At 48.0% G+C, this 27660-nt stretch overlaps 3 protein-coding genes across 8 annotated transcripts; 2 read left to right on the plus strand and 1 right to left on the minus strand.

The window, feature by feature from the left end:
- The first annotated feature begins 3573 nt into the window (after positions 1-3573).
- Positions 3574-10415, plus strand: LOC132079263 (spermatogenesis-associated protein 2-like protein). The gene is made up of 2 exons (XM_059481765.1): positions 3574-3897; positions 6196-10415. Exons 1-2 carry the CDS (start codon positions 3574-3576, stop codon positions 7612-7614), a joined length of 1743 nt encoding a protein of 580 aa, XP_059337748.1. The 3' UTR covers positions 7615-10415.
- A 1853-nt stretch (positions 10416-12268) lies between these two features.
- On the minus strand, positions 12269-24193 carry TK2 (thymidine kinase 2). Of its 6 annotated transcripts, none has more exons than XM_059481306.1 (10): positions 24086-24193; positions 22793-22830; positions 21988-22062; positions 20603-20656; positions 18611-18700; positions 17276-17349; positions 14727-14815; positions 14355-14434; positions 13113-13193; positions 12269-12718 (listed from the first exon to the last, which is right to left on the minus strand). In XM_059481306.1, the coding sequence occupies exons 1-10, from the start codon at positions 24129-24131 to the stop codon at positions 12614-12616; spliced, it is 732 nt and encodes a 243-aa protein (XP_059337289.1). In that variant the 5' UTR covers positions 24132-24193; the 3' UTR covers positions 12269-12613. The 6 variants fall into 6 exon arrangements, with proteins under 6 accessions (XP_059337289.1, XP_059337292.1, XP_059337287.1 ...); XM_059481309.1 differs by lacking the exon at positions 24086-24193 and adding an exon at positions 23771-23940; XM_059481304.1 differs by lacking the exon at positions 24086-24193 and adding an exon at positions 23639-23780.
- LOC132078945 (chemokine-like factor) lies at positions 23841-27488 on the plus strand. Its single transcript, XM_059481311.1, has 4 exons — positions 23841-24025; positions 24109-24267; positions 25423-25518; positions 27095-27488. The coding sequence occupies exons 1-4, from the start codon at positions 23864-23866 to the stop codon at positions 27197-27199; spliced, it is 522 nt and encodes a 173-aa protein (XP_059337294.1). The 5' UTR covers positions 23841-23863; the 3' UTR covers positions 27200-27488.
- Positions 27489-27660: the final 172 nt, after the last annotated feature.

A 27660-nucleotide genomic window follows, 5' to 3' on the forward strand; every position in this document is an offset into this window, starting at 1 on the left:
CTAAGAACTTTTCAAATACTACCAAGTATGTTTGAAAGCTTCAATGTGTTCAGTAGAGGCTGGAGTGGCACCTTTTCTACATGGTGTAAAAAAAACCCTAATTCTACTTCCTAACATGCTTGGACTTTTCTAAAATATCTAGCAGCCCTACACAGGGTTTTCAGAACAGACTTGGGTTCTCAAATATTATTTTCTGATGGGGAAATTGAAATTTTCTAGTCTGAATTTAAAGCCATTGTCCTGATGAATATAAAAGTAAGATGAAATGGAGGTAAAAATAAAAACCCCCATGGATATTTGAGTCTAGTTATGTAGCACTCTGATTTCACTTTCTAACCTCTCCCTTCCCCAAGAACCATTTCCATCACCCAGCCTGGGGTTTGGGAGCCTGGCAGTAACACAGGGGCACAGTGTGTGCTGCAGTCTGCTGAGAAGACACATGCTCAATATCCCAATTTTCAGGAAATATCCCAGATCTTAATTGCCCTGCAGTTAGTGTGGCTGAGGAAATAGGTTCTTAATTTGTCTGGCTCCAGCAGAAATGTTTTTCAGGTTAACTCAATAGAGAAAGGGTATTTGATAGGAGACATTTAACATATAAGGTAAGCATGCATTTTTTCCTAAGTAGATGACAGTAAATATGTATGTTGCTAAAATGAGACAATTCTTTTGCAGTTCAGCAAGATTTTCAATATTCTCAGTACACTATACCCAAAAGAACAAAAATTCACCATTTTGCACTGCAGAACTGCTGGCACGCATTGCTAGAAGGTAAGGCTCTATTTCACATTTGTGTTTTTAACAGGGAGAGCTGCTCATCTCAATAAAGTTTTCATTTCAAGAGTTTGGGGGTAAGCACAGCACCCTGCAATGAGAGAAACAACCCTCTGCCCCAGCTCAGAGGGGCAGAGATGCACAGAAGTGCCTCAGTCAGGTTTACTGGCAGGGCAGTCGGCAGAGAGGGAAGTACAGGGGGCTCTGTGCAGAATGGGATTGCAGAATGGGATTGGCTTCCATCTGCCTGCAGCCCTGCACAGCTGTCACTGCCCTGGGCTGGCCGTGCCTGCAGCCCTGCACAGCTGTCCCTGCACTGGAACAGGCTGTGCCTGCAGCCCTGCACAGCTGTCCCTGCACTGGAACAGGGCCAGGGTCTGGGACCTGCTGCCCTTGGGCTGCTCCTGGGGAGGGCTGGGCAATCTGATGAACCCACAGCAGAAGGCAAAGGGGATTTTTTCCCTGAAATTTAAGCTCTTCCAAGTTACATGGTGTAACTTGGAGTCCCAGGCTCTTCTGCAGACAGGCACAGAGGGCTTTTCACACGTGGCAGACAAGTCCAGTTACTGATGCTCAGTTTCTCTGCACAGATGGAAACCCTTTGCTGTGGCTTTTCACCTTTCTAACAGGGATTTCCTGCCCTTCCACCAACTCTGTATCTGTGATTTACAAAACAAGCTGACTTTAAGTAGACTTCTGATGAGAATGGGAGATTTACATATTGCCTCATGTTAGCAATACATTGGTAAAATTGTAGAAGACTAATCCAAGTCTTTCTTTCTTCCTTCAGTTACAGTGAAGTGTCCCTGGCACTGTGCTCTGGGTTTGGCAGCATTTCTCACACACATCTGCCTGCTCCCTCTGGTGGTGTGGGCCCTTCCATAAATTCCTGTCATCCTGTTATCACAGAATAATCCAAATAACCCCAGCTGGCTGTCAACGGATATGGGAGCCAAAACATCCACATCCAACTGTAGCATTTTTCTGAGTTACCACTGAATACCTGGGGTTTGTGGTTCATTACAAACATATATAATTAAATAACAAACTGTGAATTGAAGGCAGAGTGTGCTTCCTTCTGTGATATCTTACCACCATCACTTGCAGGAGTGGTTTAGCATTTTCTGCTCTTGTTAATCTTTTCAACTGAGTGAAATCCAACAAACATGGAGGGGGAATATAAATCCAAATATAACATAAATCCAGACAGACAGCCCCAGACAGAATAAATTAGCTGTAAAACACTACAGAGAGACATTTGCAGCTCTGAAGCTGCTGGAGCAGCTTAGGATGCCACTACTGCTGGTGTTGAAATTCCTTGTGATGATGCAGTAAGGACATGCTTTCATTTCTTGAAAATATTGCAGATCTTAGATAAGTCTCAGCAAAGTTGGCAGAGTGATGTTGCTCTTGAGAAATTAATCTCTTGCTGTCAGATATTATCCTAAACCCTTGCATGATTTTAATACCAGTGCTAAAACCCAGGCTTAACACAGGCCTTTGCTTTATTACATGGGTGAAATCAGAGAGAAAACTGGACATGCTATTTCTTGCTACATGATAACAACCCTGTACTTCTGTAGTCCTCTCTTCTGCTTTAATTTTTAGTATACTGATCTTATACAGAACTTTTAGTAAAGAACACACACATATTTGGGTTGGCTTCTGTGCTTTTTATTTTACATCTCCGGTACCACCCACGACTGAGCAACTGCTGAGGAAGCAGCTCTGTGCTTCAGTCTCTTACATTTGGATTTTACCTTTGTCAGAGGCCACAGGAACAAGCACTGGAGCAGTCAGGTCCCTCCTGCTCTGGGGGACAAGTCAGTGTCCAAGCTCAAGAGGGGCAGAGTCAAATTACTCAAGTCAGGACACTGAAAATGACAACTTATCACCAAGGGAAAATATGAAAATAGGAAAAATAGGCCAATCACTCCAGAAATATTCAAACAGATAATTTTTTAGCACAGCAAGGTGAGTAAAGATGTATTTCCTGAATGGAAACCACATCCAACTGATCTAAGTGGTTTTGGTACAGTCTGACAAATTATTCCCTTCCTTACCCTACAGAAATAATTTCTATGTGAAATTATGGCCATAGACTTCTGTGAAATAAAATAACAATCATCATATGAGAGAATATTTATCAATTTGTGAAGTCATACAGGAGCACAACATCATGGTGGCCACAGGTGGTGACTTGAAAATTCAGATTCCAAAAAATCAAGGTCAGAAAAGCACCTGGATCACAGGTGAGTGCTCCAGCTGCTGGATCCAGCCAGTGCAGGGCAGTTAGCCCACAGCACAGATCCCATTTAACCCCAGGGCAGGGCAGGGCAGGGCAGGCACAAACCTCTCGCAGCCAGACATTACCAGCAGCGAGGGGTCTGAGGGCTAACCAACACACAATTTGTGACCAATGACTGCCTATACCTCTGTTAAAATGTGCAATGTAAACTTTTGATGACCAGGGAGCTTTTGGTGGGTCACCAGGAGCTCCCTGCTTCGTGCAAACCAGGTTAGAGTACAGAAACACCGCCCGGCGGTGTAAGAATTGGCTCTGCGCACCGGGGAGCCACCGACATCTCGGGACATTCCCGAGACACCCAGAGACATCCCAGGCCATTCCCCTCCCCTCACCGCCCCTGTCGCGACAAGCCCCGCCCCGCGCCGTGCGCAGCCCGAGCCCTCACCGCCCTCCCGCCTTTCACTTTCGATTCGCGTGGCTCCGCCCCCCCGCCCCTCCCACTGACAAGTGGGAGAACCAATGGCCGCCCGGCACGCGGGCGGTGCCGGCCAATGGCGGCGCGGGGCGGGCCGCGGGGCGGGCCCGGCGCCATGGCGGAGCCGGCGCTGCTGAGGGAGTACGTGTCGCACCTGGCGGCCCGCGCGGCGCAGGGACAGCTCGCGGCCTGCGCCGACCCCACGCTCAAGGCCCGGGCGCGGCGGCTGCTGGGCCCGGGGCGCCGCGGGGCCCTGGACGTGCGCGGCGTGGCCGAGCGCTGCCGGCGGGCGCGGGGCGGCCGCGCCCTGCGCGACCTGCTCAAGGCGCTGGAGCTGCTGGAGCTGCTCTGCGTCAACCTCCTGCTGTGCCCTTGGCGCCGGGAGATCCGCTCCCTCAAGGTACCGCACTGCCGCCCGACCCCCGGGCTGCGAGGCCGCTTCTCCGGCCGGGGCTTGGCAGCGGCACCGGGACGTGGGAGCGGGGTCGGGGGCACATCCAGCTCGGGATAGCAAGCAGGGCCGGGGGTACGTCCAGCTCGGGGCAGGGAGCGGGGCCAGGGGCACATCCTGCTCGGGGCAGGGTACGGGGTATGGGGTGAGCAGGGCCAGGGGCACATCCTGCTCGGGGCAGGGAGCGGGGTATGGGGTGAGCAGGGCCAGGGGCACATCCAGGTCGGAGTGAGCGGGGTATGGGCACATCCAGCTCGGGGTGAGCAGGGCCAAGGGCACATCCAGCTCGGGGTGAGCAGGGCCAGGGGCACATCCAGCTCGGGGTGAGCGGGGTCAGGAGCAGATCCAGCCCGGGCCAGGGTGCCCAGCACGGTGCACGGCTGCTCAGGGGTGTTCATTGGCCTTCACTGGCCGTGTCCTCGCTGAGGCCCTGAGTGCTGAGCAGCTGCGGGGTCGGCAGTGCAGCCCCTCGCTGTGGTGAGGCAGCAGGGAAGGTAAAAGCCATCCCGCAAGGCTTTGCCGTCCATCGCGTTAAGCTGTGAGCAGGTGTGCCCATAAGCAGGGGTGTTTTGGCCGTGGCCGTGTGCGGTGGCTCGGTGCCCCCGGCCAGGTGAGCCAGTGCCGCTCTGGTCCCTGATCCCAGCTCAGGCTGCAGCGGGCAGGGACAGCCCCTGGGAAAGAGGAATTGCTGCTGCTGCTTTTTGCAGCCGGGTGCTCACGGTTACCCCGCTTCCCCAGCACACTGAGCACGTCTCATTGCCCAGAGGACACAGACATCTTCACACATCCCAGTTTTAAACAGACTCCCCAGACACCCAAATGCAAACTTACTGCCCTTGCTTTGACAACAGGTGCTGGTGAGAAAAAGCCATTTCTTTGATTCTTCCTGCACTTAGGTCTCACCTGTGGATTTTCAAACAGCTGTAAATTCCTGTTCTTTTCATTCATCTCCCTAAAACAGGGCAGAGCATCAGATAGTCAGGTCTACACTTGGTGGGTTCAGCTTTTCCTAACACAAGGATCCTAGGCTGCATTAAAATTAAACTTTGAAGACCACTGTGGGCAACCCAAGGTGTAAGACAGCCTGCTGCAGGCCTGAAATAATTCTACCACAAGGCACAAGTTGGGGAAAAACCAGTACCTTGTGCATGTAGAGGTTTGACTAAAGCTACTGAACTACATGGAACAGTATTTCCCATGTCCTGCCCCTCACCTGCTCTGATGTCCCTGCAGTGCCTGCAGCTGCCCCCCTCCAGAAGGAGCAGGAGGTGGGGAGTGCAGGGCACTGTTATCAGATTTATCTGAGGATTACACTGTGCCCGTTCTGGGGGTCAGTTTTGTTCTCCTGAATCTCCTCCTTGTGACACCAATGCTCAGGGCTCAGCCTTGCTCTGGCCCAAGCTGAGCAGCCTGAAAACAAGGTTCCCCACTTCTGGAAAGCCTGGCCTTGCATTCCCACCTGTGTTCTGTTCTGACTGGCCAGGAGTTGGTCATGCCCAGCTCACAATAGTCTCTCCTGTCACAGGGTTTCTGACAAAAACAAAAACCACTTCCATGTTACAGTCTAGGCCTCGTGCCTGGGGTAGCTCTAAAATCATGCAAACATTGAACAGTTTTTTGAGTTGTTGCACAGCATTTTATTGGTGCTTGTGCAAAGAGAGGTGTTTGAACAATACTTCTGTTAGAACAGTCTCTCTTCAGCTGCTTTTTAAAAATGGCAGTTTAATTCAAGGGTAGCAAAGTTCACAGCAGGAGTCTGAACCATGGAAAAAGAAAATGTTACAGACTTGTCCCCATTTCAGAAATGGGATTCACAGTGAGTGCGTCATGTCTGTTTCTTTAGGAAAAGACCTCAGTGATTCATTCTATGAATCTCAGTTTGTTTCAAAGCTTAGGTTCAGTAGAACACAAAAGGTTTATTTCTGAGTTTCTCTACTTTGACTAAAATGATTTCCTTATTATTTCCTTATTTTTGAATACTGGCACTCTTAGCCAAGACCCCAGCAGGTTTAAAGTGGCACAACTTCACTGGAACTGATGTGCTGTAGCAGAGCCACCATGCTGGAGAGGCTTTTAGAAAAGGCTCACTCACTGCAATTCAAAACTCTGACTGGTAGAACACAGCTTTGTGAAAGCTGTAAGCAAATCTTGAAGTATTTGTGATCTTTAGGAAATCAGCTGTTTCACATTTCCCTGCACCCTTTCCCCCAGTGTTCACCAGCTTTTCCATGTTGTGTTCTGTTCCAGACTTTCACTGGGAATTTTGTCTACTACATCCAGCCAGTGCTCCCAGAGGACATTGTGAAAGCAGTCCTGGAGAAAATCGGCTATGTTGCAACTACAGCAACAGAGTTTTCACTTGTCAAAAAGAGAAACAATGAGGAAACGAAGCAGACTGCATTTGAGATATTCCTGGCAAGAATCGAGTGTGAGGCCATCCTGGAGATGGCAAATGAAGAAGCACGTGGCAGTCTGGAGGAGAGCCTGCAGCAGGGAACACAAACACGACAGCATGGAGGAGAGGAGGATGAGGAGCATCACACACCCCAGAGAGGGGACACTGGAAGTCTGGGAGATGAAGGGAGCAGTGAGACACCTCTGTGCCCTGTCCCCCAGCAGAAGGGCTCGGTTCCCTGTGCTGCATCCCGTGGAGCTGCTGGGAATGTGAGGATCCCAGGGGACGTGGCTCAGTCAGCAGCTGCTGCATCCCCCAGCAGCCTCCAGCAGCCCCAGAGGCAAAGCGCGGACACCCTGCCGGGGAAGGGCTCGGACAGCGAGGACTTCCTGAGCAGGTACAGTGACATTGTCATAGCACAGACACCCATCTTCAGTGAGAGCCTCTCCCCCAGGGCTTTGGGGCAGGAGCCCAGGGCCAGGCTGGCTGAGGAGCGTGCCTTGGCACGGGCACTGGGGCCTCTGTCCCCGGGAGCCAGCGGCCCCCCAGCCTTTGCCATGTTTGCTGACGGCGCCTGTGACAGCAAAACCACCTTGGAGTTTGAAGCTCCAGGAGTCCCAGAAGGATCAATTGAAGCAGAAATTAATGATGCCATAAATTGCATAGACCCAGCCCCTGGTGATGAGCCCTCTGAGCTGAAGTCTCTGCCCTACAAGGACTTTGCCCAAAACTGCGGCGTGCCCAGGGAAGAGGACATTTGTGAGCTGTCTTTAACCTTCACAGAACTGCAGATCAAGGATGCTCAGGAAGAACTTATGTATCCAGTAGAGGAAAGTGGCCAGCCTGGGGCAGGAACAAGTGACAGGCACGTTAGAGAATGCAGTTGCTCCCAAATAAAACATACATACCTGCCTGATGCTGACCTGCACAAGAGAGCACTGTCACACCCTGAGCCACCTTCAGGTCTGTGCTGCACTGCTGGGCACACAGAGGATGCCACTGCTGGTTCTGACAGCAAGAGACTGTTCATGGATCCTGCTAAGGGACACCCGGCTTCTGAGTGCTTCAGGCACGTCAGAGAGCCCCCCAACCTCACCTACATCCCCCCCCAGAGCATGGATGTGCAGCCCTGCCAGGGGCAGCCTGCAGGGGCCTCTGCTGGAGGCAGGGGAGGGAGGCTGGAGCACAGCAGCTCCCAAGAGACTGACGGCCAGGAGCCCTATGTCATCATTGACAGCACCGAGCAGGCAGCGCTGAGCCAGCACACCTGAGGCTGTCACCCCCTGGGGGACTGTCCCCTCACCTGTGGCCTTGATCCCATTGGCAGCGAGATGATTTGCTCTGTCACAACAATTCTGAAAAAACCCAAACCACATCCCTGCCTTGGGATAGTAAATAGCAGGAGTTACACAAATTCCTGATGGTTCCTTTTGCAAGGAAACCTGAATGGTCACCTTTTTAAAGGGTAGGCAAACTTCTATACATTTAAATCCATTTAATTCATCAGTCAGATTCCTTCTGGCTGTTCTTAATGCCAGACAGCTTTCTCCAGCTGGGCATCCTGCTTCTCTTTTTTCCCTCACAGACCTATTCCTGGAATACTCTTCCAGCACGAGGTAAATTCTGCTAAACTGGAAGAAGTTTAGAAATGCCTTACTGGACTGTACTCCTTAACTCTGCATTCCTTTGAAGCTGTGTCTGAGCTAATCTTCCTCCTGACTTCAGCTGAAAACAGGTTTAGAAAGTTTGGTAACATTCCTTTAGCTTTACAGAGGGAAACAGCTCTGTGAGCAAACACTTGGTTTTGTAGAGACATTGACCTGTGTTACAGATTTTATATCTAACCAATATATAACCATTTGTTACCAAAGTATTTTGTGGCCACCACCACAATTTCCAGGAGAAGCCTTGAGCACTGGAACTGTTCACTGCACCAGCAGAGAGAGGTCCAGCTACAGCTGCCATTTCCCTTGCCCCTGCTCCTGACATTTAATTCTGCACAGAATTTTTCTGCAGGCTGGTTCATCTCACTGAAATGAAGAGGGAAAAAAATCTCATTCTTCACCATTTTAATGGCAGGAAAAAAAAATCTGCTCGGAGATGATCCCAGTGAGCAGCAGAGGCAGGACCAGGGATGTCCTGCAGGTGGGAGTGCTGTGTGGAAAGCTCAGGATGTTGGATCAGCTGGAAGCTGGGATCCCAGCACTGAGAGCCTGTGTCACACAGCTCTGAACTCCTTTAGGAGAGCACATTGCTGCTGGGCTTGGGCACAGTCTGCAGTGCTATTGGTACAAATTCCTCCAAGGGCTGTCAGAGCCTGGTGCCCAGCAGCAGGACAAAGAGCAATGGCCATAACCTAAAACACAGAAAAATTCACCCCAACATGAGGAAAAATTTGTTTTCCTGGAGGGGGCAGAGCCCTGGAGCTGATGCCCAGGGAGGCTGTGGAATCTCCCTCTCTGGGACATTCCAAACCTACCTGGACATGTTCCTGTGTCACCTGCTCGAGGTGACTGTCGTGGTTTGAGAGGAAGTGAGGTTTTGGGATGCTGTGGTCAAACCAATAGGTGCTCAGATTTGAATATTGGCACCTGGTGTGGCCACTCACTTCCTCTCAAACCACAATAGTGACCCTGCCTGGGCAGGGCTTGGACTGGGTGACCTCCAGAGCTCCCTTCCAACCCTAAAAATTCTGGGATTCTATGATGCACTTGTTACCTAGAAAAACACTTCAATACTGCTTCAGGTAGCTATTTCAGCACACTGAAATGTGTGCTGGCTTGGGCTGGGGTAGAGTTAATTTTCTTCACAGTGGCTAATATGGAGTTCAGTTCTAAATGCTAGAAAATGCCTTTCTTGTACAGTTAAAATATTAGCTGACACTACTTTTGTATTAATTGCTTATAATTGACTTTCATCCCAGAAAAAAATCAGAGGAGCACACATGGATTAGACTAGAAAAACCTCAGGAACTAAAACATAAAGATTTGCTTTTTGAAGAACTAATGGTTGAAATTCTGTCACCCCCTGATTCCAGCAGTGTAGGAGAAACAGAATTTGCTCAAGGTAACACCAGGGGACAGGACAGAGCCTTCAGCTCTGGGTGTGGTGTGAGAAATGAGTGTTAGGAACAAAGAGCATTCACAGGGCTGTGTCTGACAAGTAACAGTGCCATCCTTTGGGTGTAAGATTCTCTGTACTAAACCATAAAGTGACATTTTCTGTGCTCTGCAAAATGTATGCCTGTAGTGAAATTAGAATTAAGAACAAACTGCAGATGACTGAACTTCAAACATATAGAACCATTTCCAAAGAAATTGTTCTTTTGGACTCTCAGAGAAGTAAAAGTTTTGAAAGTTTAACAGAAGGTATCAAGAATAGCTGGTATCCCCCTACAATGAAGCTGCAAGAAGTAAGAGAATTATTTAGCATACAAAATCTTACTTTTAAGCTGGAATTTTAAAGGTTTACAACAGAGCAGTAGAATGGCATTCCTGGGATCACAAGCTTTAGTACCAGCTTAGTACTTCACTAGGAAATGCTCTCTCTGTGCATTTATTAAGTTGCATTTAAAACTTACATTATTTAGAAAAGAAGCAGCTGATCAGGTGGGGATTACAGGACAGGAGCTGCAGTTCCTGGCTGCGTGTGGTTCTTCCAGTGCAATGGGTTTTAGGCAAACCACAGCCCTACAGAAGCAGCACCATCAGATATTGTTGAAAAGCCTCATAACTGAATGTTTCTATCCTGCACAAAGTGCCTGACAAACGTCTGTACAAAGTGATCAGAGTGCTGTTAAAGCCTTGCATCTAAACCAACCAAAACCAATAGGGGAAAACACATTCTGTACTTGTGGGATCACTCCCTAAAACTGCCCAGGAAATCATTGTGAGAGCAGTGTGTGTGCTGCAGGGAGAGGATTCCCCCGAGGGCAGCACCCACAGGGTAAAGCACAAGTGAAGGGCAACTCAGCACTTTGACAGGGCCAAGAATGAAACCCCCACTGCTTTTCTGTACTCTCCAAGTACTTACAGGTCATAATAAACTGATCATGGCATAAACCCCCAAAAAACGGTGTTTTTCTTTATAAAAAGAAGTAAAATCAAAGAATGCAAACCAGTTAAGAAACCAATTAATTCTAGGATGTTTTTAGAACCATTTGAAAAGAATAACAAACAGTCCCATGCACCCTGTATTTTCACTGTTCCTCAGCTCAGCCAGAGCAGGGCTGGGATTCTCATGAACACATATAAAATAGGCTCTCTATAAAAGCCAGCTGAAAAAAACTCCTCAGGGCCATTCTGCAATCGCTTACAAAATTTTTTTTTGCACTGAATTCAGTGGGACTACCAGTGCACAGCTCTCTTCAGAACTAAGCTATATTGTAATGTCCTGTAGAGCAGAAAGAACTTCCTGAATTCAATGAAGTTGCATTCATGTGGGCAGGATTAGAGCAAAACCTTTCAAACTGGCAAGATCTGCCTAACAAAGCTATTTTGACTAGATGCACTTCATTTGCAGCCTCCAATAATAAAATAATGAACATCCCCCTTCCGGTGTGAAGTGTGTAAAGCCTGGGGCAGGAAGGAGTCAATGCCTTGCTGTGCCTCTGGATGTGCCTGGAAAGGGGAATGAAGGAGCAGAGGGTGAGGCAGCACCTTCCTGGAGCCAGATTGCTGCTCAGGTCCATGGTGCCCACACAGCACAGGAGCACCAGTGGGCACAGCCAGAGGGGCACTGAGACCACCCAGGCTCGGAGTGCCCTGCCTGCTGCCAGGGAGGCTCCACCGAGGGCTCTGCATGGCCCTCAGAGCTGGCAGGAGGAATCATTTCCCTGGGGAGGGACACAGCTGTTCCCACATAAATGGAATGTCTGCAAGCCTCTGAACCTTTTGTTTGGTGGGTACCACCCCAAGGGATCAAGAATGAACATTGATCTGACCGTGGACATCAAAATTCCAACATCGAAATTCCAACCATCCAGCCTTGTTGCTCTGACATCTCTCCACTACCTACTCTTACCTTTGCCTTCCATACTTTGTGCTGTTTTTGTACCTGAATAGAAAATCCAAAGAGCTGCACCCCTCCTCTCTGCTGCTATTCAGTTGTTAGAAAATCACAGAATTACTGAGGTTGGAAAATACCTCGGGGGTTTTTGTGTCCAGCCTGTTCCCAGTGCTGTGACCCCGCCTGGAGCACTGAGTGCCACACTCAGACCTGCCCTGGAGCTGCAGTGCAGGGTCCATGGGACACCCAGCCAGCCTGGCCAGGGCCCTCAGCAGAGCCCTCCCATTCCTGCCCAAGGGCTGTCACCCCAGTTAGCTCAGGGTCAGCTCAGTGCCCTCCTCCAGACCATCAGAGCAGGTTAAACAGGGCTGCTCCCAGCATGGATCCCATTCCCACCACCCTGGGCCCAGCCAGCTGCCAGGTGCCATCCCACCCAAGCTGGGACTGCAGCTTCTCCAGGAGATGCCATGGGACAGGGGCTCAAAGGCTCTGCTGAGCTCCAGGGAGACACATTCACAGCCTTTCCCTCACCCACCAGGAGGGACACCTGGCTGGGGAAGATGAGGTGGGCCAGGCAGAACCTGCCCCTCCTAAACCCAGACTGGCTGGGGCTGATCCTGTGGTTGGTGATCCCGTGGTTGGTGATCCCGTGGTTGGTGATCCCGTGGTTGGTGATCCCGTGGTTGGTGATCCCATGGTGATCCTGTGGTTGGTGATCCCATGGTTGGTGATCCCATGGTGATCCTGTGGTTGGTGATCCTGTGCTGAGCCCATCCATGCCCTGTGCTCACACTCAGGATGATGTCTGGGCCCCAGGGTACAGGCTGACAGCTCTGTACCTCCCTCATACACACCCTGGCCCTTTGGTGTTGTTTCAGCACAATTCACCCCAAGGGGGGCATTAAGAGAAACCTCAGGTGCCCTCCCTCAGAGGAACACTGTAATAAACCATTTATTTCAAATTACAACAACAGGGTTGTCTTTGGGGGAGGGGGGAGGAAAGTTACTTCTAGGAAGCAGCAGTGAAGTGGGAAATGAGGAAAACAGCCATGTTTTAGCTGAACAGAACTGACACAGTAAAGCTGATGGAAAACCTAAAATCACAAAGGAAATTGATTCACATTCTGTTCCTGACTGGTACCTGATCATTTCAGAGATGTAGTCCACAGCGTTCTACAAAGCATAGTGCAAAAACAATATCCATCATATTTAAATATTAAAAATACCAACTCAGACTTGAGTAGATGATTTCTGATACAACAGTCACAGGCTTCTATAAACAGTGCAGTTAGCTGGGTTCAGTATTTGGTCCCGGTTCTCCTCATACTTCTCTATCATTTTCTGCATGTCATGGTCAGCTCCAATCACCTTGGAGAGAAGAGGATGGACACTGGCAATAGCTGACACCACAAAACTTGGTTTCTTTTCAGCAGAACAGAGCAGGACTACCAGTGCAGCCAAACTGGGATACCCTATGGATTTGCCCAAGCTGCTTTCTGCTGGGAATTTGGCATTCCCTGAAAAGCTCCACAGCTGATCCTGCAAGCAATCCCAGTGAACAGCCCCTCAAACTCCACTGCAGAGATGGCAGACCCCCTTTTGTGCTACACACCAACAGCTGTCACATTTGTCTGAGGCTGTCCTTCTCCAAAGGTTATCAGAAAAGCAGATTTATTTACTTTTACCACTAAACAATGCTCCCATTATTTGGAAAGCACAACCCTCCACATGCCTAATTGGTTATAATAAAAATAATACTCACAAGTACTGGGCAGGACACTTCAAACAGTGCACGTTTAATGAGCCACTCTTCATAGAGCTCATGAATAGCTTCTAAATATTCCTAGAAAAAAGGCACTGGAATAATACAAATGCCCAGGGATGACACACACATTGCAATCTTTATCCACTGGGATACATATGAAAGCCTGCAACACATATCTTCCACTAACAAAAACTAAAAAGCATCAGAATGTTTTTGAGAAAAATTAATTCTAGTACAAAGTTTAACTCCAGGGAGACCTCAAAGACACAGCTTACAGGAGCACAGGGCTCTCAGCTCCTTTTGAGATCAAGCAACCATGATTCTCTCCCACAGGTAAAATGTGCTTCAAGATTTTACAGAAAAAATTTACAACAAAGTAAGGACAAAAAGGGCAAGGCTGCAAAGAATATGTATGGGAGGCACTTTCTGTGTCAGTACATTTCCCTAGAATTCCCAGTTCACTTTCTCATAACTCAATTTCCTCTAAAAGCTCTCCTGCCTGTCATGAACTGCCTTTTTTCTTCATGGAGACCACTTCACATTGCTCATTCATAACTGCTCCCCTCTTCTTCAGCAGAGCTGCAAAATAACACAAGGGCTCTTCAAATCCACTACAGGAGGATTTATTCTCAAAATTTCACATGGCCCAAGATTTAACTCTTAGCACGATTTTCAACTGATGATTGCTTCTCCTGAGCCACCCACCCAGGGCTGCATTCATGCCTGGTCAGGCTCCTTCAGAAGCCTTGTGGCACAAGAACTGACACAGAAATCACTGCTCCACCAGCACAGCTTGTTCTAAAGCAGATTCCCAAGCTCACAGATTTCAAGGAGCTGCTTCCTTGCAGCCACCGCAGGGACACTTTTCATGCACAAACATCCTGGAGGGAGCAGACAGCAAAGGGCCCACAGAAACCTCAGCACCTGCAAGGCCACACCTGGGTGCTTCTGTGCCATTTCATGGTACAAAGATAATTGACTTTTACATCCCAGAGAAGATTACCAGTTGATTAATGCTGCACCTCAAGTCAGCTACAGCAGAACTCCTGGGAGAGTCAGCATGCATGACAGAACATATCTTAAAAACAAATCTAAATTCAGTATTCAGGGTTTAGTTTGCAGTGGAAACAGCTGCACCACATTCTGGCAATATACTCAGGATATAATTTTAGTATTTAGATTGGAATTGTTCTGTTTTCAAAGCTCCTTGTAAGCACATGTATCAGAGGAACTCCTTACCAGAGGAATGACTTTTTCCTCTTCCCTGCATCTTGTCTTTAGCCTCTCATAGCAAACTTCAGGAGATGTCTGCAAATAAACTGCAGGAACAAAAATGTCAATAGCTATGTTCAAGGATCAGCTTTAAAAGCAAATAAGAAACTCACTTCACAAACTACAGAAGGGAAGGACCCTGGCTTGGGTACCACCACTGGACCTCCCCTTTGGCACTACCCAACCCATGAACCACCCACAAACCCAAGCTGCCTGATGGTGGTCACTTTTATACTGAATAATGTGATTATTTATGACCCAAGAAACAAGAATTATTTTCTTCTCCCAGAAAGAAAACCCACCCACAAACACAGCCCTCCAGACCCATCAAGATGTTACCTATCAAATCAACTGAAACATCAGTGTTGCTCTGGATCCAGTCAAACCATTCACTCAGGACAGCATAATCCACCTCTGGCATTTTTCCACTGAACAAACACAAGAGGAGCACATCTGAGCAGCATGCAGAGATCAAAACTCCCATTTTGCTCACCTGACCACAATCCCTCCCCCTTGACTCCAACATTTGTGACAAGAAGCCCATGCAAATTGAAGGCCACATAAACCATTGTTTATAAAACAGAAAGGCCAAATCTTTTCCTTTTTTTAAAGTACTCAATGGTATTTATTGCTCAGTTCTCTGTATCAAATCTGTCCCAGGGCATGCCACCAGAAGGGCTGGATTTACTGAGCAGCACCAACAATTCCTTACAGAAGCCACAGCAAAAGGCAGCAGAAATATAATGTCCATGTGTCAATAAATTCACTCCCACTGTAAGAAATATTTGTGGAAAGAGTAGTAAAATACTCAATATGCTTAACTCTGAACTCAGCACAGAATGTTGGAGACAGATGTCCCAAAGTTATCTCAGCAACAACAATAAAGTATCAGACAACTCAAGTAAAAGGGAGTTACTGAGGACATGTTAAGAATCACATACTGTGTTTTTATTAGTGTATCAATTTTCACTTATTACCACATTCCTGAGTGTCAAATATTACTAATTTTACAGTATCCACTCTGCAAAACTGGTGACAATAACACATACTCCATACTCTTTCCTAAACACTTCTGCAATACAAAAAAATGTTAAGAAGATGGAGTTGGGAGGCTCCTGTGCTCTCCAGCTGAATGATTCAGACCAGTTAGGCCATTTTAAATGGACTGAAGAAAAATATTCCACAGATTTCTAAACCAGTCCCCTGGCAACTTGCTTTGATCACTTGCAAAAGTGAGCAAAAGTAATACAGATATTTCCCTAAGTATGGAAAAAAAGCAAAATCCCTGTTTGTGCCATGTCCCATCTTGATCTGCCAGCCAGAAATGGGGTAGCACTGCTCACTGCTGCTCTTCTTGATAATCACAGCAATTCTGGGCAGCAGGGATCCACATCAGCCAAAGTCTTATTGTGCTGCTTTTCTCCAGGATAGAGGAAGGAAATAGGAAGGCTGAAATAAACTGGAAATAAGAAAAAGCTCCACTGTTCCTACTCAAAAATACAAATACATCCAAGTCAATCCTGCACTGACCTGCCCTACAGACAGCACATCTCTGCTTTCCCTGGGAGGACTCTGGCTCAAGATCCACACAGACACAGGGTATATAAAAGGCACAAAAAAAATGGTGTTTACATTTCCAAAGCTTGCTGGCATTTGGCCCCTACCAAGTCAGGATTTTACTGCCTCAATCCAACATGAGCAGAGTGAGATTCCATCCTAAGCAGTGATGGGCTCAGAGGGACAGTGAGCTGCAGTGCTCACCTACAGCACACCCATGTGCACACTCTTAACACTCACCTAACACAGCCAGACTCACTCCATGCTTAATGTCTCACAAAACAGCTACTTTCACACATTCCTCAACTATTCCTTCTTTTATTTAGAATCCTTTTACACATTATTTTCTTTTGGCTTGCTGTTGGTTCTATCAGCTCCCTCCTAGCTTGCTGTAACAAAACAAAGCAAATGCCTTTTTTCAACATTTAAAAAGGGCAAAACATCTTAAATGGCCTTAAAATTGTTATTATTAACTCACAGCATTGCCACAAACGGATTTAGCCTCAGAGCAAGTAAGTCTTTAGGAAAACAAGCACTTTGTCTACAATGAAAAAAGAACAGCAAGTAAAAATGAGGATATTCCAGGCTGCTTGCACTGTGTGTGGACTGGGATGAATAACTTCCAAAGGTTTTCCCATGGCAGAGAGGTGCTCGTGCAGCATGGATGACACCTTGTGGCACAAACTGGGGTTTGTTACTGTTCCAGTCCCTCAAGGCCACTGAAAAACCCACTAAACCCCATCTGTCACATACACTCCTCGTCAGAAATTCAGCACTCAAAACAAACAAACAAAACCCCGATTCCTGCACTATTTCAGTTTGTTTGGGACAGGTGAGTTCCACCTAGGGCAGTTAGGTGTAACTGTTAGAATTGTTCTTCCTTTACTCACAGCCTACCAAGACTTGCAGTCTATTTTGATCCTGTCAATCCTGATTCTGAGCAAGAGCCCAGGACTTGAGACCCCTGGATGCCAGGCTGGCTAACACTGCCCAGTTCTCTACTTCCCACACTCTCATTCTTTCTATCTTTGTGGTTTTTTACCTGTCCAGCACATGTTTGATTCAAGCAAGATTTGGGTATTCAGCTGGAGAGCCAGTAACTTCAATAGATGAGTGCTAAATGCTCAGGAGCACTGCTGGAAAATGTTTCCCAGAGTCCTGCAGGGAGTGGGCAGCAGCACAGCCCACACCAAACACACTGCCACTAAACACAGAACTGGCACATTTCACAGGCCCCTTAAATGCACACTACCAAAGGAATTATCATTTGATTAGGTGTCTATTTAAAATAATGAAGCCAAGAAAGTAAAGCAGAAAACCACATGCCATACCTTCGATAGAGGTTTTCCACAAAAATGTGTTTTGCACTGTGAATGGACCTCTCCATCATCCTTATGGGGGAAATCTGCAACACAGAACCTGACTCTGTACAAGTTCATGCTTGTTTCTTTTCACACTCCTAGGGCACATATGAAATACAATTTTCAGATCTTGTGAGAAACAAACTTACCAGAAGGGTGGGAACCACAAAGCAAACAAGGACTCCTGATCTTACTCTGATTTGTTATTCAGTTCGAAGCCAAGTGTTCAGCATTCAGCTGAGCAGTGGAAGGTAACTCAGGGTAAAAAAAGCAGCAATCCATTTGGGGTCTGCAGGACAATGGGAACTACTGCTCCATCCCAGGCATTGCTGGTCACAGCACACAGCTGACACCAGACACATTCAAGAAAGGAAACAGGACTTTTAAAAGAAGTGACTGCAGCTGACAGGGCCCAACTTCATGTTGGAGCAGGGAGATTTCTGACACTCCTGGGCCTGGCAGAGCAGCTTCTCACCCAGGCTTCTGCACATTAACAAAGCAAAAACGGCTCCAGCAAGGCTCAAATGACCAAAAAAGCTCAGAGGGAAATCCTCGGAATTCTTGAATGAACAACTTCTCCAAGAGAACAGGATTTCTATTGTCTTGGAAAAACACCTTTTGCAAAAACCTACTGATTCTATGTGCCACTTTCATATTTGGCACTGCCAACAGTCTGCCCTGACACAAACTCAGAAAACAGAACATAAGAACAATCAGTAAAATAGAAGCATGGCATCTAAGACCAGGTGTTGTCATCAAGATAGCATAGAATGTAACAAAAAGTGTTTGAAGGAAAAAAGAATTAAGAAATCTTGATAAAAAGGTAGGATGTGAAATTTAATATAAAAAAAATTTACACGAAAGAAAGAATGTCAACCACCTGAAAAAGGAATAGAAAATGGTAGTGGAAGTATTTTGCATAAACAGAAGAAGCAATGGCTAAATTTGTACTAGACAGCAGGAAGCAGTACTATGTATTCTAACAAGAGATTACTTGGTGTTTGCCAAAGATTTGAGATAATGAAATTCCAGACAAGTCACTGACATGAAATGAGGAAGAGATTTGTGCAAGCCTAGCCCTGGAGGGTGTGCCCAAAGAGCAGCACCACTTTGGGGAAGCTGTGAGCAGGCAGGAGGCAGAGGTTTTGCCCCAGAGCATATCAATGTGCACCTCAGAAATTCCTGCTCGCTGCAGGAACAAAGAATGGATGCACACAGCATCCCAGCTCTTGAATACAATGTTAAAGGGATTTAGCACTCATTACCACATCTAATTACTCATAAAATGAAAAGAAGTTTCCTTACCATGGGCCTGGTGTGCTGCTCCAGCATGGTCAGCTGGACATAGGTCTGCAGAGTTATCCCCCACCTTGATGCATCCTGGTACATTAAGCCCTGGGGCAGAGATGGAAGCAGGACAGATGGACATTTGTTGGGACAAACAGCACAACAGGAAGTTGGGTATTTAGGAAACTTTTCCCTACAACAGCATGGCTCTAAGAAAAGTGCTAAAACAGCTGACATCAGGTTTGACCAAAATGAAGTGATAATTTGCTCTCCACAATGGAGATGCAGAATTACAGCCCTGTCCCCACAGACACTGAGTGGGAGGCTGGCTGATCTCAGCAGGAATTAGTTACTCTGCACATAGAACAGTCAGAACCAACTAATGGAAAAACCCACCTACTACACCATTTTTGTGCCCTGACAGACCCTCAGTGCACCCAGTGCATCCAGACATCATACAGGGTTCTAAATATGGTCTGGGCCTCAGCAAAGGTGTCCTTTAACACAGGACACATCCTCACAGCAGCTCTCAGGTAGCTGTTCCACTTTCTGATTGCTGCAATTCCACACTCACATAGAACTTAAAGCAACCATCTATCCTGCACAGCAGAGAAAGGATCTCACTCAAAATAAAACATCATTCAGTGTCTTTTGGCTGAGGTGACAAGTTCTAATACAGCAGCAAAGCTTCAGCCCACAGCTCTCACCTTCTGCTTTGCTCCCTGCCAAGATCAGACTTTCCCACTGCTCCAAGGCTGCTGTGCTGTCATGCAACACATGCCCCAGCCCTTCACTAACAATCAGAAAGGCATCAGCAACTCCTAGGAGGGACAATTTACTGTTCCAGAGGGCCTGTGCTAACACTGATGATATTTCACACATGTCAGGGCAAGCATGGCTTGGGCTGTGTCCACAGTGCAGACTGCAGAGCACAGACCCTGCCTCAGCCACCCTGGGTTCCTGCAGAGGGGCCAGCACAGGGCTCACAGCAGGGACCATCCCAGCAAGGCCAGTGTGCAGCTGGGAGCCAGGGACAGCCTGGGGGAGCAGCTCCAAGAAGCCTCAGCCACCCAAAGGACAATGGAAGCCCTCAACTCCTCACTGGGCTGAACTTTCCTTACCTGCAGCAGCCACAGGATCACAGATTCATGCAGGGTTAAGGAGTTGGAATGGACCTTAAATCCCACCCAGTGCCACCCCTGCCGTGGCAGGGACACCTCCCACTGCCCCAGGCTGCTCCAGCCCCAGTGTCCAGCCTGGCCTTGGGCACTGCCAGGGATCCAGGGACAGCCCCAGTTGCTCTGGGCACCCTGTGCCAGGGCCTGCCCACCCTGCCAGGGAACAATTCCTTCCATACATCCAATATAAACTACCTCTCTTTCCATTGTCCCCTTTCCCCCTGTCCTGTCCCTGCAGTTCCTGAGGAACTGTCCCTGTCTGGGTTCCCCTCAGAGCCTGGAAGGAGCTGTGAGCTCTCCACACAACCTTCTCCTGTCCAGGCTGAGCAGCCCCAGCTCTCCCAGCCTGGCTCCACAGGGGAGCTGCTCCAGCCCCCTCAGCCCCTCCATGGCCTCCTCTGGACTCTGCCCAACAGTTCCATGTCCTCCTTGTGTTGGGGGCTCCAGAACTGTTCACAGATCTCCAGTCACACAACATTAACTGACAGATCCACCCCTCACCTCACCTCCTTCCCTTCTTTGAAACAGGCACAACAAAAAAGCACATTTAGAAACAACTGCCACACTCAGGGCTGACCTTCCTGGGAACTGCTTTAACTCACCCCACTGGACACCCAGTCCTTGCCAAAACCACATTTTATATACAGAGTTTCTATTGCATGCATGTCTCAACCACAGCAGAAGCTCTTTTGCTTTGTGGAGCTTTAGTTTTTGCTGTGTGAGATTTGGATCACACCTTTTGTAGCAGTTTTGCTGGCTGATAAAAAGCCATCACACAAATCTTGCTAAAAGAGCAAGACTTGTAACTGCAGGAATCATTTCTGCCACTTACCAGGATATTATGACCTCGAACATTCCTCCACTTGGTCAAGGGCTCCTTCAAAACCTGGTTTAAAAGAATTACTCCATGTTAAATACATCTTAGATTCAAAATACTTAATGTGACCCTACAAGTGACCAACTACTCTTCAGGAATACTTGTGCAGTAAATCAGAGCATTCAGGACTTGTATTGGAAAGCTCATGACAAAAAACCAGCACTGAATTGTGTAACACAAAAGGTAATAATGAACACTGCTAAAAATAGAGACATGTCAATACCCAATGTCTTCTCAGCATTTTTAAACACCTCCTAAGCCTGGAGAGAAATTTTTTTTGAGTCAAAATCAGCACCACATAAAGGAAAGAGCAGCTTAGCAGAGTGCTTAGCATTTCAATGACAAGTCCATCCCCTCACAAATTAACTTCTCAGAAAGTAACACTTGTCAGCAAAGGACGAGGATCAGACTGCTGCCACATTCGTTTTCATTTTATTTTTGTGTTCTAACAAACAAAATGTATTCAAATCTTTTACAAAATGAATCAGAAAATCTTCTACCCTGAATAGGTAAAATCACAAGAGACCTGCCTGGTTCAAACAGGGTCTAAATCTACAATAATACTGTAGAGTCAGACCTAAGAGAATTACATCAGCCTAGGAGCTTAAGTAGCTACTTTAAAATGCTGCACTGTATGCAAATTAAAGTCTGTTATCCTTTGAATTAATAGTTAATTACTTCATAAGGACAATTCCTGTTAAATTACAAAATAACATCTGGCAACCCAGCATTTCTATGAGGACTCAAACTTATTGCCAAATGTGTTGCTAGGTCTGTTGGGGAAAGCATTAATATCTGTTGTACAAGAACAATTGTTCACTAAGGTTTGACCTTGGTTTTGTTTAAAATGCAACAAGACTGCCCTTCCCCTAACCTGGTTCTAAGCAACATGAAATCAAATACCACATCAGTCTAAGAAATCTCCTGAAACAGCTCTAACAGATTTTCCTTTTATTAAAAAAAGCCATCTATTCACTGGGATCTCTGTTACAAGGTATTTTTACATAATAATTCTTTACTTTGCTTTCACCAGACCCATCTAAGATTTCAGTGACATGAAAGGGCAAACAGGCAAGTCCAAACATGCCCATACTCTGTGGGTTGCTGTCACTTTATAAAGGCACAAACACTGATTCACAGTTTTTTCTGGTATTTTGGCATCCAGTACATACCACATGTGATCTACATTTCTCTGCTGCAATTTGAGTGTAAAAAGTTGGGGTGGTGCCCCAGCGAGCCCCTGGCCCGGCCCCTGCTGCTCCCTCCTCACACACAAGGACACATTGGATCCAAGACAAGCTCAGTGAGGGGATAGGGACAAAGAAATGTGCATCCAGTACCTCAATGCTGGTAGTCTGTGCAAAATAATCCAGGCATGTTGTTTTTCCACTGGCAATGTTGCCCTCGATACAGATCTGGTGAGAAGCAGAGAGACTCTGAGCCCCACGCTGTGGCAGGGCAGTGACAGTGTGTCAGAAATGCCCCCTTCCATTCCAGCATGCCATGCTGGGAACAGATTGTTCCATGGGATCCCTCTGGATGCTGTGACTCCCCCAGAACATCACTTTTTCCCTCCCTGCATCCCCCACAGCCAGCCCTGTCCTGCTCCCAGCTTTCTCCCCTTCCCAGGACCCCAGAGGTTCCAGACCTGCTGCTCCCACTCTGCCATAACCCACCTCAGAGCCTGACTCCCAACTCAAATAAGTGCCAGCTGTCATAATAACCTCAGCATCCATTATATAGATAGCTTAAACCTTAACAGGGATCACATTTTTATTTTCAGAGACCTAAACAGCTAAAATAAACTCAGGGAATTTTTTTTCAACTGTCTTAAAATAATTTATAGCCCAGGGGGTTATATAAGCAATGGCAAGGCTGCACATGCAGGAGTGAACCCACACTGCCACCTGTCCTGACACAAGCCCTCACAGTTTTTGCACAGATCTCCCACAATTTCACTACAATTTTCAGAACTAGACCAGCATAGTTTTGCACAGAGTATGAGCCAGTGACAGACACATCACCACACAGTGACACAGCTATGGCCTACGGCTGCCTTTACACACACACTCAAATTACAATGGAATTACACTGAAAGAGGCTGCACTTTTCACTTTGTTTTCTGAACAAAATGCAAATACTTACAATTCTCTTCCTAGGATCTTTTTTTATCAGATGCTTATCTAGAATGGAAATAAACAACAGTTTATTTAACAACAGTTAAATCAAAGCAATTTCCATAACTTAGTTATACTGAGTCTCTTAATATGAGACACTCCAGCCCAGTTTTAGGTAATTAATTATTGGGTCATGTAACAGAGACATTGTGGCACCGACTGACACAGATTTAGCTAAAGTTCTGCACTGTCCCTGACACTGCCAAGAGTCCGATGGGGAGTGCTCACACTCTCACCAGAGTTTGGCTGCATCTGCTGCTCCTCAGTGGGTCTGCACAGGGGAAAAATAAGCTGGGAAAAAAAGTCTTGGAAAAACCAGCTGGAGCAGCACCCATTGGCCTCACAGGATTACAGAGCAGCTCCCAAACAAGCACCTTACACCTCAAAACAGCGGTAAAAACCTGTCCCAGCCCAGCTGAGCTTACAGACCCTTCACCCAGGCAAGCACGGCAGGAGGGCAGGGACGGGCTGGGCGCTCCAGTCCGACCCCTCTCCCGCTCCCGCGGAGCCCTCCCGGGTCTGACCCCGCTCCTGTTCCCGCTCCCGGGTCTGACCCCGCTCCTGTTCCCGCTCCCGCGGAGCCGCTCCCGGGTCTGACCCCGCTCCTGTTCCCGCTCCCGGGTCTGACCCCGCTCCTGTTCCCGCTCCCGGGTCTGACCCCGCTCCTGTTCCCTCTCCCCCGGAGCCGCTCCCGGGTCTGACCCTGCTCCCCCGGAGCGGCTCCAGCGCATCCCGAGGGCTCGCAGGGAGCCGCAACCGGGCCCAGGGGCGGCCGCCCGGCCCAGCCCGTGCTGCGGTTCCGCCCCGCACTTACGGTGGGCAGCGGCGCGGGGCCCGCCCGCTGAGGGGCCGGGGACGGCAGTGCCCGCGCCCCGCCGGCCCCACGCCCAGGCCGCGCCCCGCCGCCACATTGCCCATCCCCGCTGCCGCCCGGCCCGCGCCGCACCGGCCCAGCTCCGGCCCGCCCCGGCCCTTCCGTCGCCGAGCCATCACTTCCTCCGCCCCGGCGCTCTGAGGCGGGGCTGCTCCAGCGCCGGCGATGGCCCCGGCATCACCTGCGGGATCGGCGCCGGGATCTCCCCGGCTCCCGCCGTCCCGGAGTCCCGGTGCCGCGGCGCGCCGCCCGCCCGCCACAGGGCGGACGCTGGTGGACCGGGCCTTCCCCCGCACGCCGCAGGGCGCGCTGAAGATCTCCCGCACGGTACGGCCAGGGGCGGCCCGGGGCCGGCGGGCAAGGCCCGAGACACGGGCCGGCGCTGACCTCCGTCCCCTCCTGTCCCGCAGCTGGTGGCGCTGGCCGCCTTCATCTGCTTCGCGGTCTCGGGCGCGCACGGGGCCTACACGGCGCTGGCCGGCATGGAGATGGTGATCACCCTGCTGTTCCTGCTGCTCTACCTCCTCAGGATCGACGTGCGGATGCGCTTCCTCCTCTGGCCGCTGGCTGTGAGTACCCGTGGGCTGTGAGTACTGATGGCTGTGAGTACTAATGGCTGTGAGTACCTGTGGGGTGTGAGTACTGATGGCTGTGGGTACTGATGGCTGTGAGTACCCGTGGGCTGTGAGTACCCGTGGGCTGTGAGTACCTGTGGGGTGTGAGTACTGATGGCTGTGGGTACTGATGGCTGTGAGTACCTGTGGGCTGTGAGTACCCGTGTGCCCGGCCGTGAGTATTGATGGACGCTGGGTACCGATGTCCCCTGGCCGTGAGTACCGATGTCCCATAGCTGTGGGTTCTACTGTCCCCCACTGTCCCCAGAGTCCCCTGGCTGTGGCTATGGCTGTCCCCAATGTCCCCTCGCTGTGGGTATGGCTGTCCCCAGAGTCCCCTGGCTGTGGGCATGTCTGTCCCCAATGTCCCCTGGCTGTGGCTGTGGCTGTCCCCAGAGTCCCCTGGCTGTGGGTCCTGCTGTTCCCAATGTCCCCTGGCTGTGGGCATGGCTGTCCCCAGTCTCCCTTGGCTGTGGCTATGGCTGTCCCCAGTGTCCCCTGGCTGTGGGTCCTGCTGTCCCCTGGCTGTTGTGGCCAATGGCTGTGAGCACCAGCAGGGCTGTGACCTGGAGGGATCACCTGTCCCAAGGGACGTGCTCGGCAGCTCAGTGATTGTTTCTGTCCAGGTAAGGCAAGCCCCAGTGTGCTGTGGAGGCTGAAGCAGGTTCTCCTAACAGAGTGTTCTGTTCCATCCATTCTGGACACTGCTGGATCCGATAACAGCCCCTCCTGGCACAGGCACTGTTTGCTTCGTGCTGTAACACCTTCACATCACAAATTAGTCACACACTTTCACTCAAATGCTAACAAGGTCTCCTCTTACCTCCCTTTTGTACGTGTATTTGCTGCTTCAGTCTCTCAGATGTAGCCTAGTTGCAAAAATTTGATGCAAAAACAACAGAAGAAAGGTAAAACAAGGAACTTTTACTCCAAACACTCTTTTTGTGATCAAACCACTGGGTGTCAGTGTCCTCTCACACAGATATTGCTGTAACTGTCTTCATGGCCGTCCAGCTGCTTTCAACCATCCCTTCTGTGCTGGGAGCTCTCCACACTCTCCTTCAGGCCTGTATTTCAGAATAAATATTTTGCTTCCACTGGCTGTTTCAGGATATTTTCAACTCGGTGATTGCAGCGTTGTTCCTCCTCGTTGTGGCCTTGTTTGCAATAATAATCAAGACCAACAAGGGGACATTGGCTGGAGGAGTAAGTAGGAGCATTGTTAATGAATTTCAGTTCTTAGAGTGCAGTGATTTGAACCTCTTAGTACACTCACATTGTGGTAGGACCATGCGAACAATTGTCTTGGAAGAACACTCAGCAGTAGCAAACAAGTTACATCCAGTGTGTCTCATTAAAAGAAAATAATCCTCACACCACTATTAATCTAAAGATGTTACAAGACTTAAGAATTACTGCAGAGAAGTACTGAAACTTCTAGAGTTTTTAAGTAACCTACATTTGCTACCATAGCTTGAAATCCTGGGTGGCAGAATCCCTAGCTCTTTTAGGACTACCCAGTTGGGTTACTACTTGAGAAAAAATGCTAAGTGTCCTAAAAAGAGTTTAAACTTTTTTAACAGACACACTAGTACCTCCCTCCTGGCGTGTACATTGTTTTTTCTGACACAAACTGAGGGATTATGTCAGTTAAAAATGGGTTTTGTTCATACTATGATTGTAAGAATTTTGTGTTCTTAAGATGAAATCAGTTTAATAGTTTGAGTAACTGGTATTTTTAATTCAAATGTCAATTAATGTAATTAACCTTAGTAAACAATAAGGAGAGAAAGAAAGCCCTCCAGTTTTGAAAGTCTCTAGAAGTACAAGATAAGCTGAAATGTGACAAGCAACCAAAAGAAACCTAAAAGCTGCCACAGAGCTCTTTCAAACTCAGCTTAGGAGGTGATGAGGGGGAAAGCTGATGGTTTCACTGGCAGTGGCATCCTAAGCAAAAAGGAGACTTTCTGATAGAGTGACTGTGCTGGAGTAGAATTTATATTCTCACTTGTGAAGTCCACAGAAATGAAAGGTGGGAGCAGGAGGCTGAGCAGGTAGCTGGGAACACAGGTTTGGGTAGAACATGTGACATCTTCAGTGCTGGGAGGGACAGAATCACCCCCAGCCTGTTCTGCTGAGGCACAGAGTGCCTTGAGCTGTGCCCTCCCAAGAGCTCTCCTGAAAATAACTCCCCTGATCAGGTAATGCAGTGCTTGCATTAATAACCCCAGTGTGCACGTGGGATGGGGCTGGAGGGCAGGAGCTGAGTTATCTCAGTGGCTTTTCTGCAGACACATTTTTCCAGTTACCTTCCTGAGGTGGTGTATTTTGTAAATAATTTAGTACATTTTCTTCTAGTTTGGAAATATGTTTCCCATTCAGAGCTTCAGAGGAGAAGAGCATTTTTCTGCTGGGCTTGTTTCTAGGAATACTGACTTTCCCTTGACTTTTCTCAGGGCCAGTCCCATTAATTAAGCAGCCCTTAAAGAGACAGAAGGGCTTTCATTTAGGATAAAAGTATTGTCTGGCATAGTGCAGCATTAGCTTAGCTTTGAGGGAGAGCACCACGCTACCTCCAAGGCCTGACAAAACATCAAACAGAGCAGGCTGCAGACAGCTCTCTGAAAGCCTGATGGGATGTAAATGTAGGTGTATTTAATTTATCAGTATCTCAAATCACACACATTTTCAAGGCCAGAAACAAGTATATGTTTACTGATGAGTCACTACAGTAAAAGTTCGAGACTGAGTGGGGGAACTAATTTTATGGTAATTCTTATAGGTTTTGGGTCTTATATTGCTTGTTCTCTGCATTGTCGACGCGGTTCTTCTTTGCAAGAAGATTAGACTTGATAGAGGAAGAGGAAGGAGTGCTCCTCCCAAATAAGAATGACATGTTAGTGAAAGAATGAGTTCTCCATTCTGTTTTCCCACTCCCTTTTAAAGAGTTTGTGTTTTCATGTGCTCACTTTTGAATTTCCTGTGCACTGATGTTTCTGCAAGTATCATTCATAAGGTTTTGTGCTTTTCCAAATGCAGTTTCAGCATTGCAATTTCACCAGTTAAAGCTTGGGAGAAAATTGTCGTGTTTTTCTAAACTTAATTATGTTTTTACCTGTATGAAAATTGTTTTTATGGTTGTCTTCTTTCTCTAATAAAAAGAAAATACAAACGGGCTTAAGTGCATTATTTAATCTTATTTATTTACTAAGTGTAAAAAAGTACATTAGAGTAAATGTACCTTTTAAAGTAAAGTAAAAATGTAATGACCCAGTAACCATTCTTTGGAAAGATTTTCTTCTGCCATGCAGATTTCATGTTAAAGCGCTCGCCGAGGCATTTGTATCC

The sequence above is a fragment of the Ammospiza nelsoni genome, chromosome 13 (genome assembly GCF_027579445.1).
Source record: "Ammospiza nelsoni isolate bAmmNel1 chromosome 13, bAmmNel1.pri, whole genome shotgun sequence".
Classification (NCBI taxonomy): Eukaryota; Metazoa; Chordata; class Aves; order Passeriformes; family Passerellidae; genus Ammospiza; species Ammospiza nelsoni.

Excerpts from the sequence above, each read along its gene's own strand:
- LOC132079263 (XM_059481765.1), top strand. The coding sequence starts at position 3,574 with ATGGCGGCGCGGGGCGGGCCGCGGGGCGGGCCCGGCGCCATGGCGGAG. Across the intron at positions 3,898-6,195 it reads GGGAGATCCGCTCCCTCAAG|ACTTTCACTGGGAATTTTGT; the intron begins GTACCGCACTGC and ends GTTCTGTTCCAG.
- TK2 (XM_059481304.1), bottom strand. The coding sequence starts at position 23,735 with ATGTGGCGGCGGGGCGCGGCCTGGGCGTGGGGCCGGCGGGGCGCGGGC. Across the intron at positions 18,701-20,602 it reads TTCGAGGTCATAATATCCTG|GGCTTAATGTACCAGGATGC; the intron begins GTAAGTGGCAGA and ends TCTCTGCCCCAG. Across the intron at positions 14,435-14,726 it reads TGTTTCAGTTGATTTGATAG|TTTATTTGCAGACATCTCCT; the intron begins GTAACATCTTGA and ends TTGTTCCTGCAG.
- LOC132078945 (XM_059481311.1), top strand. The coding sequence starts at position 23,864 with ATGGCCCCGGCATCACCTGCGGGATCGGCGCCGGGATCTCCCCGGCTC. Across the intron at positions 24,268-25,422 it reads TCCTCCTCTGGCCGCTGGCT|GATATTTTCAACTCGGTGAT; the intron begins GTGAGTACCCGT and ends TGGCTGTTTCAG. Across the intron at positions 25,519-27,094 it reads AGGGGACATTGGCTGGAGGA|GTTTTGGGTCTTATATTGCT; the intron begins GTAAGTAGGAGC and ends TAATTCTTATAG.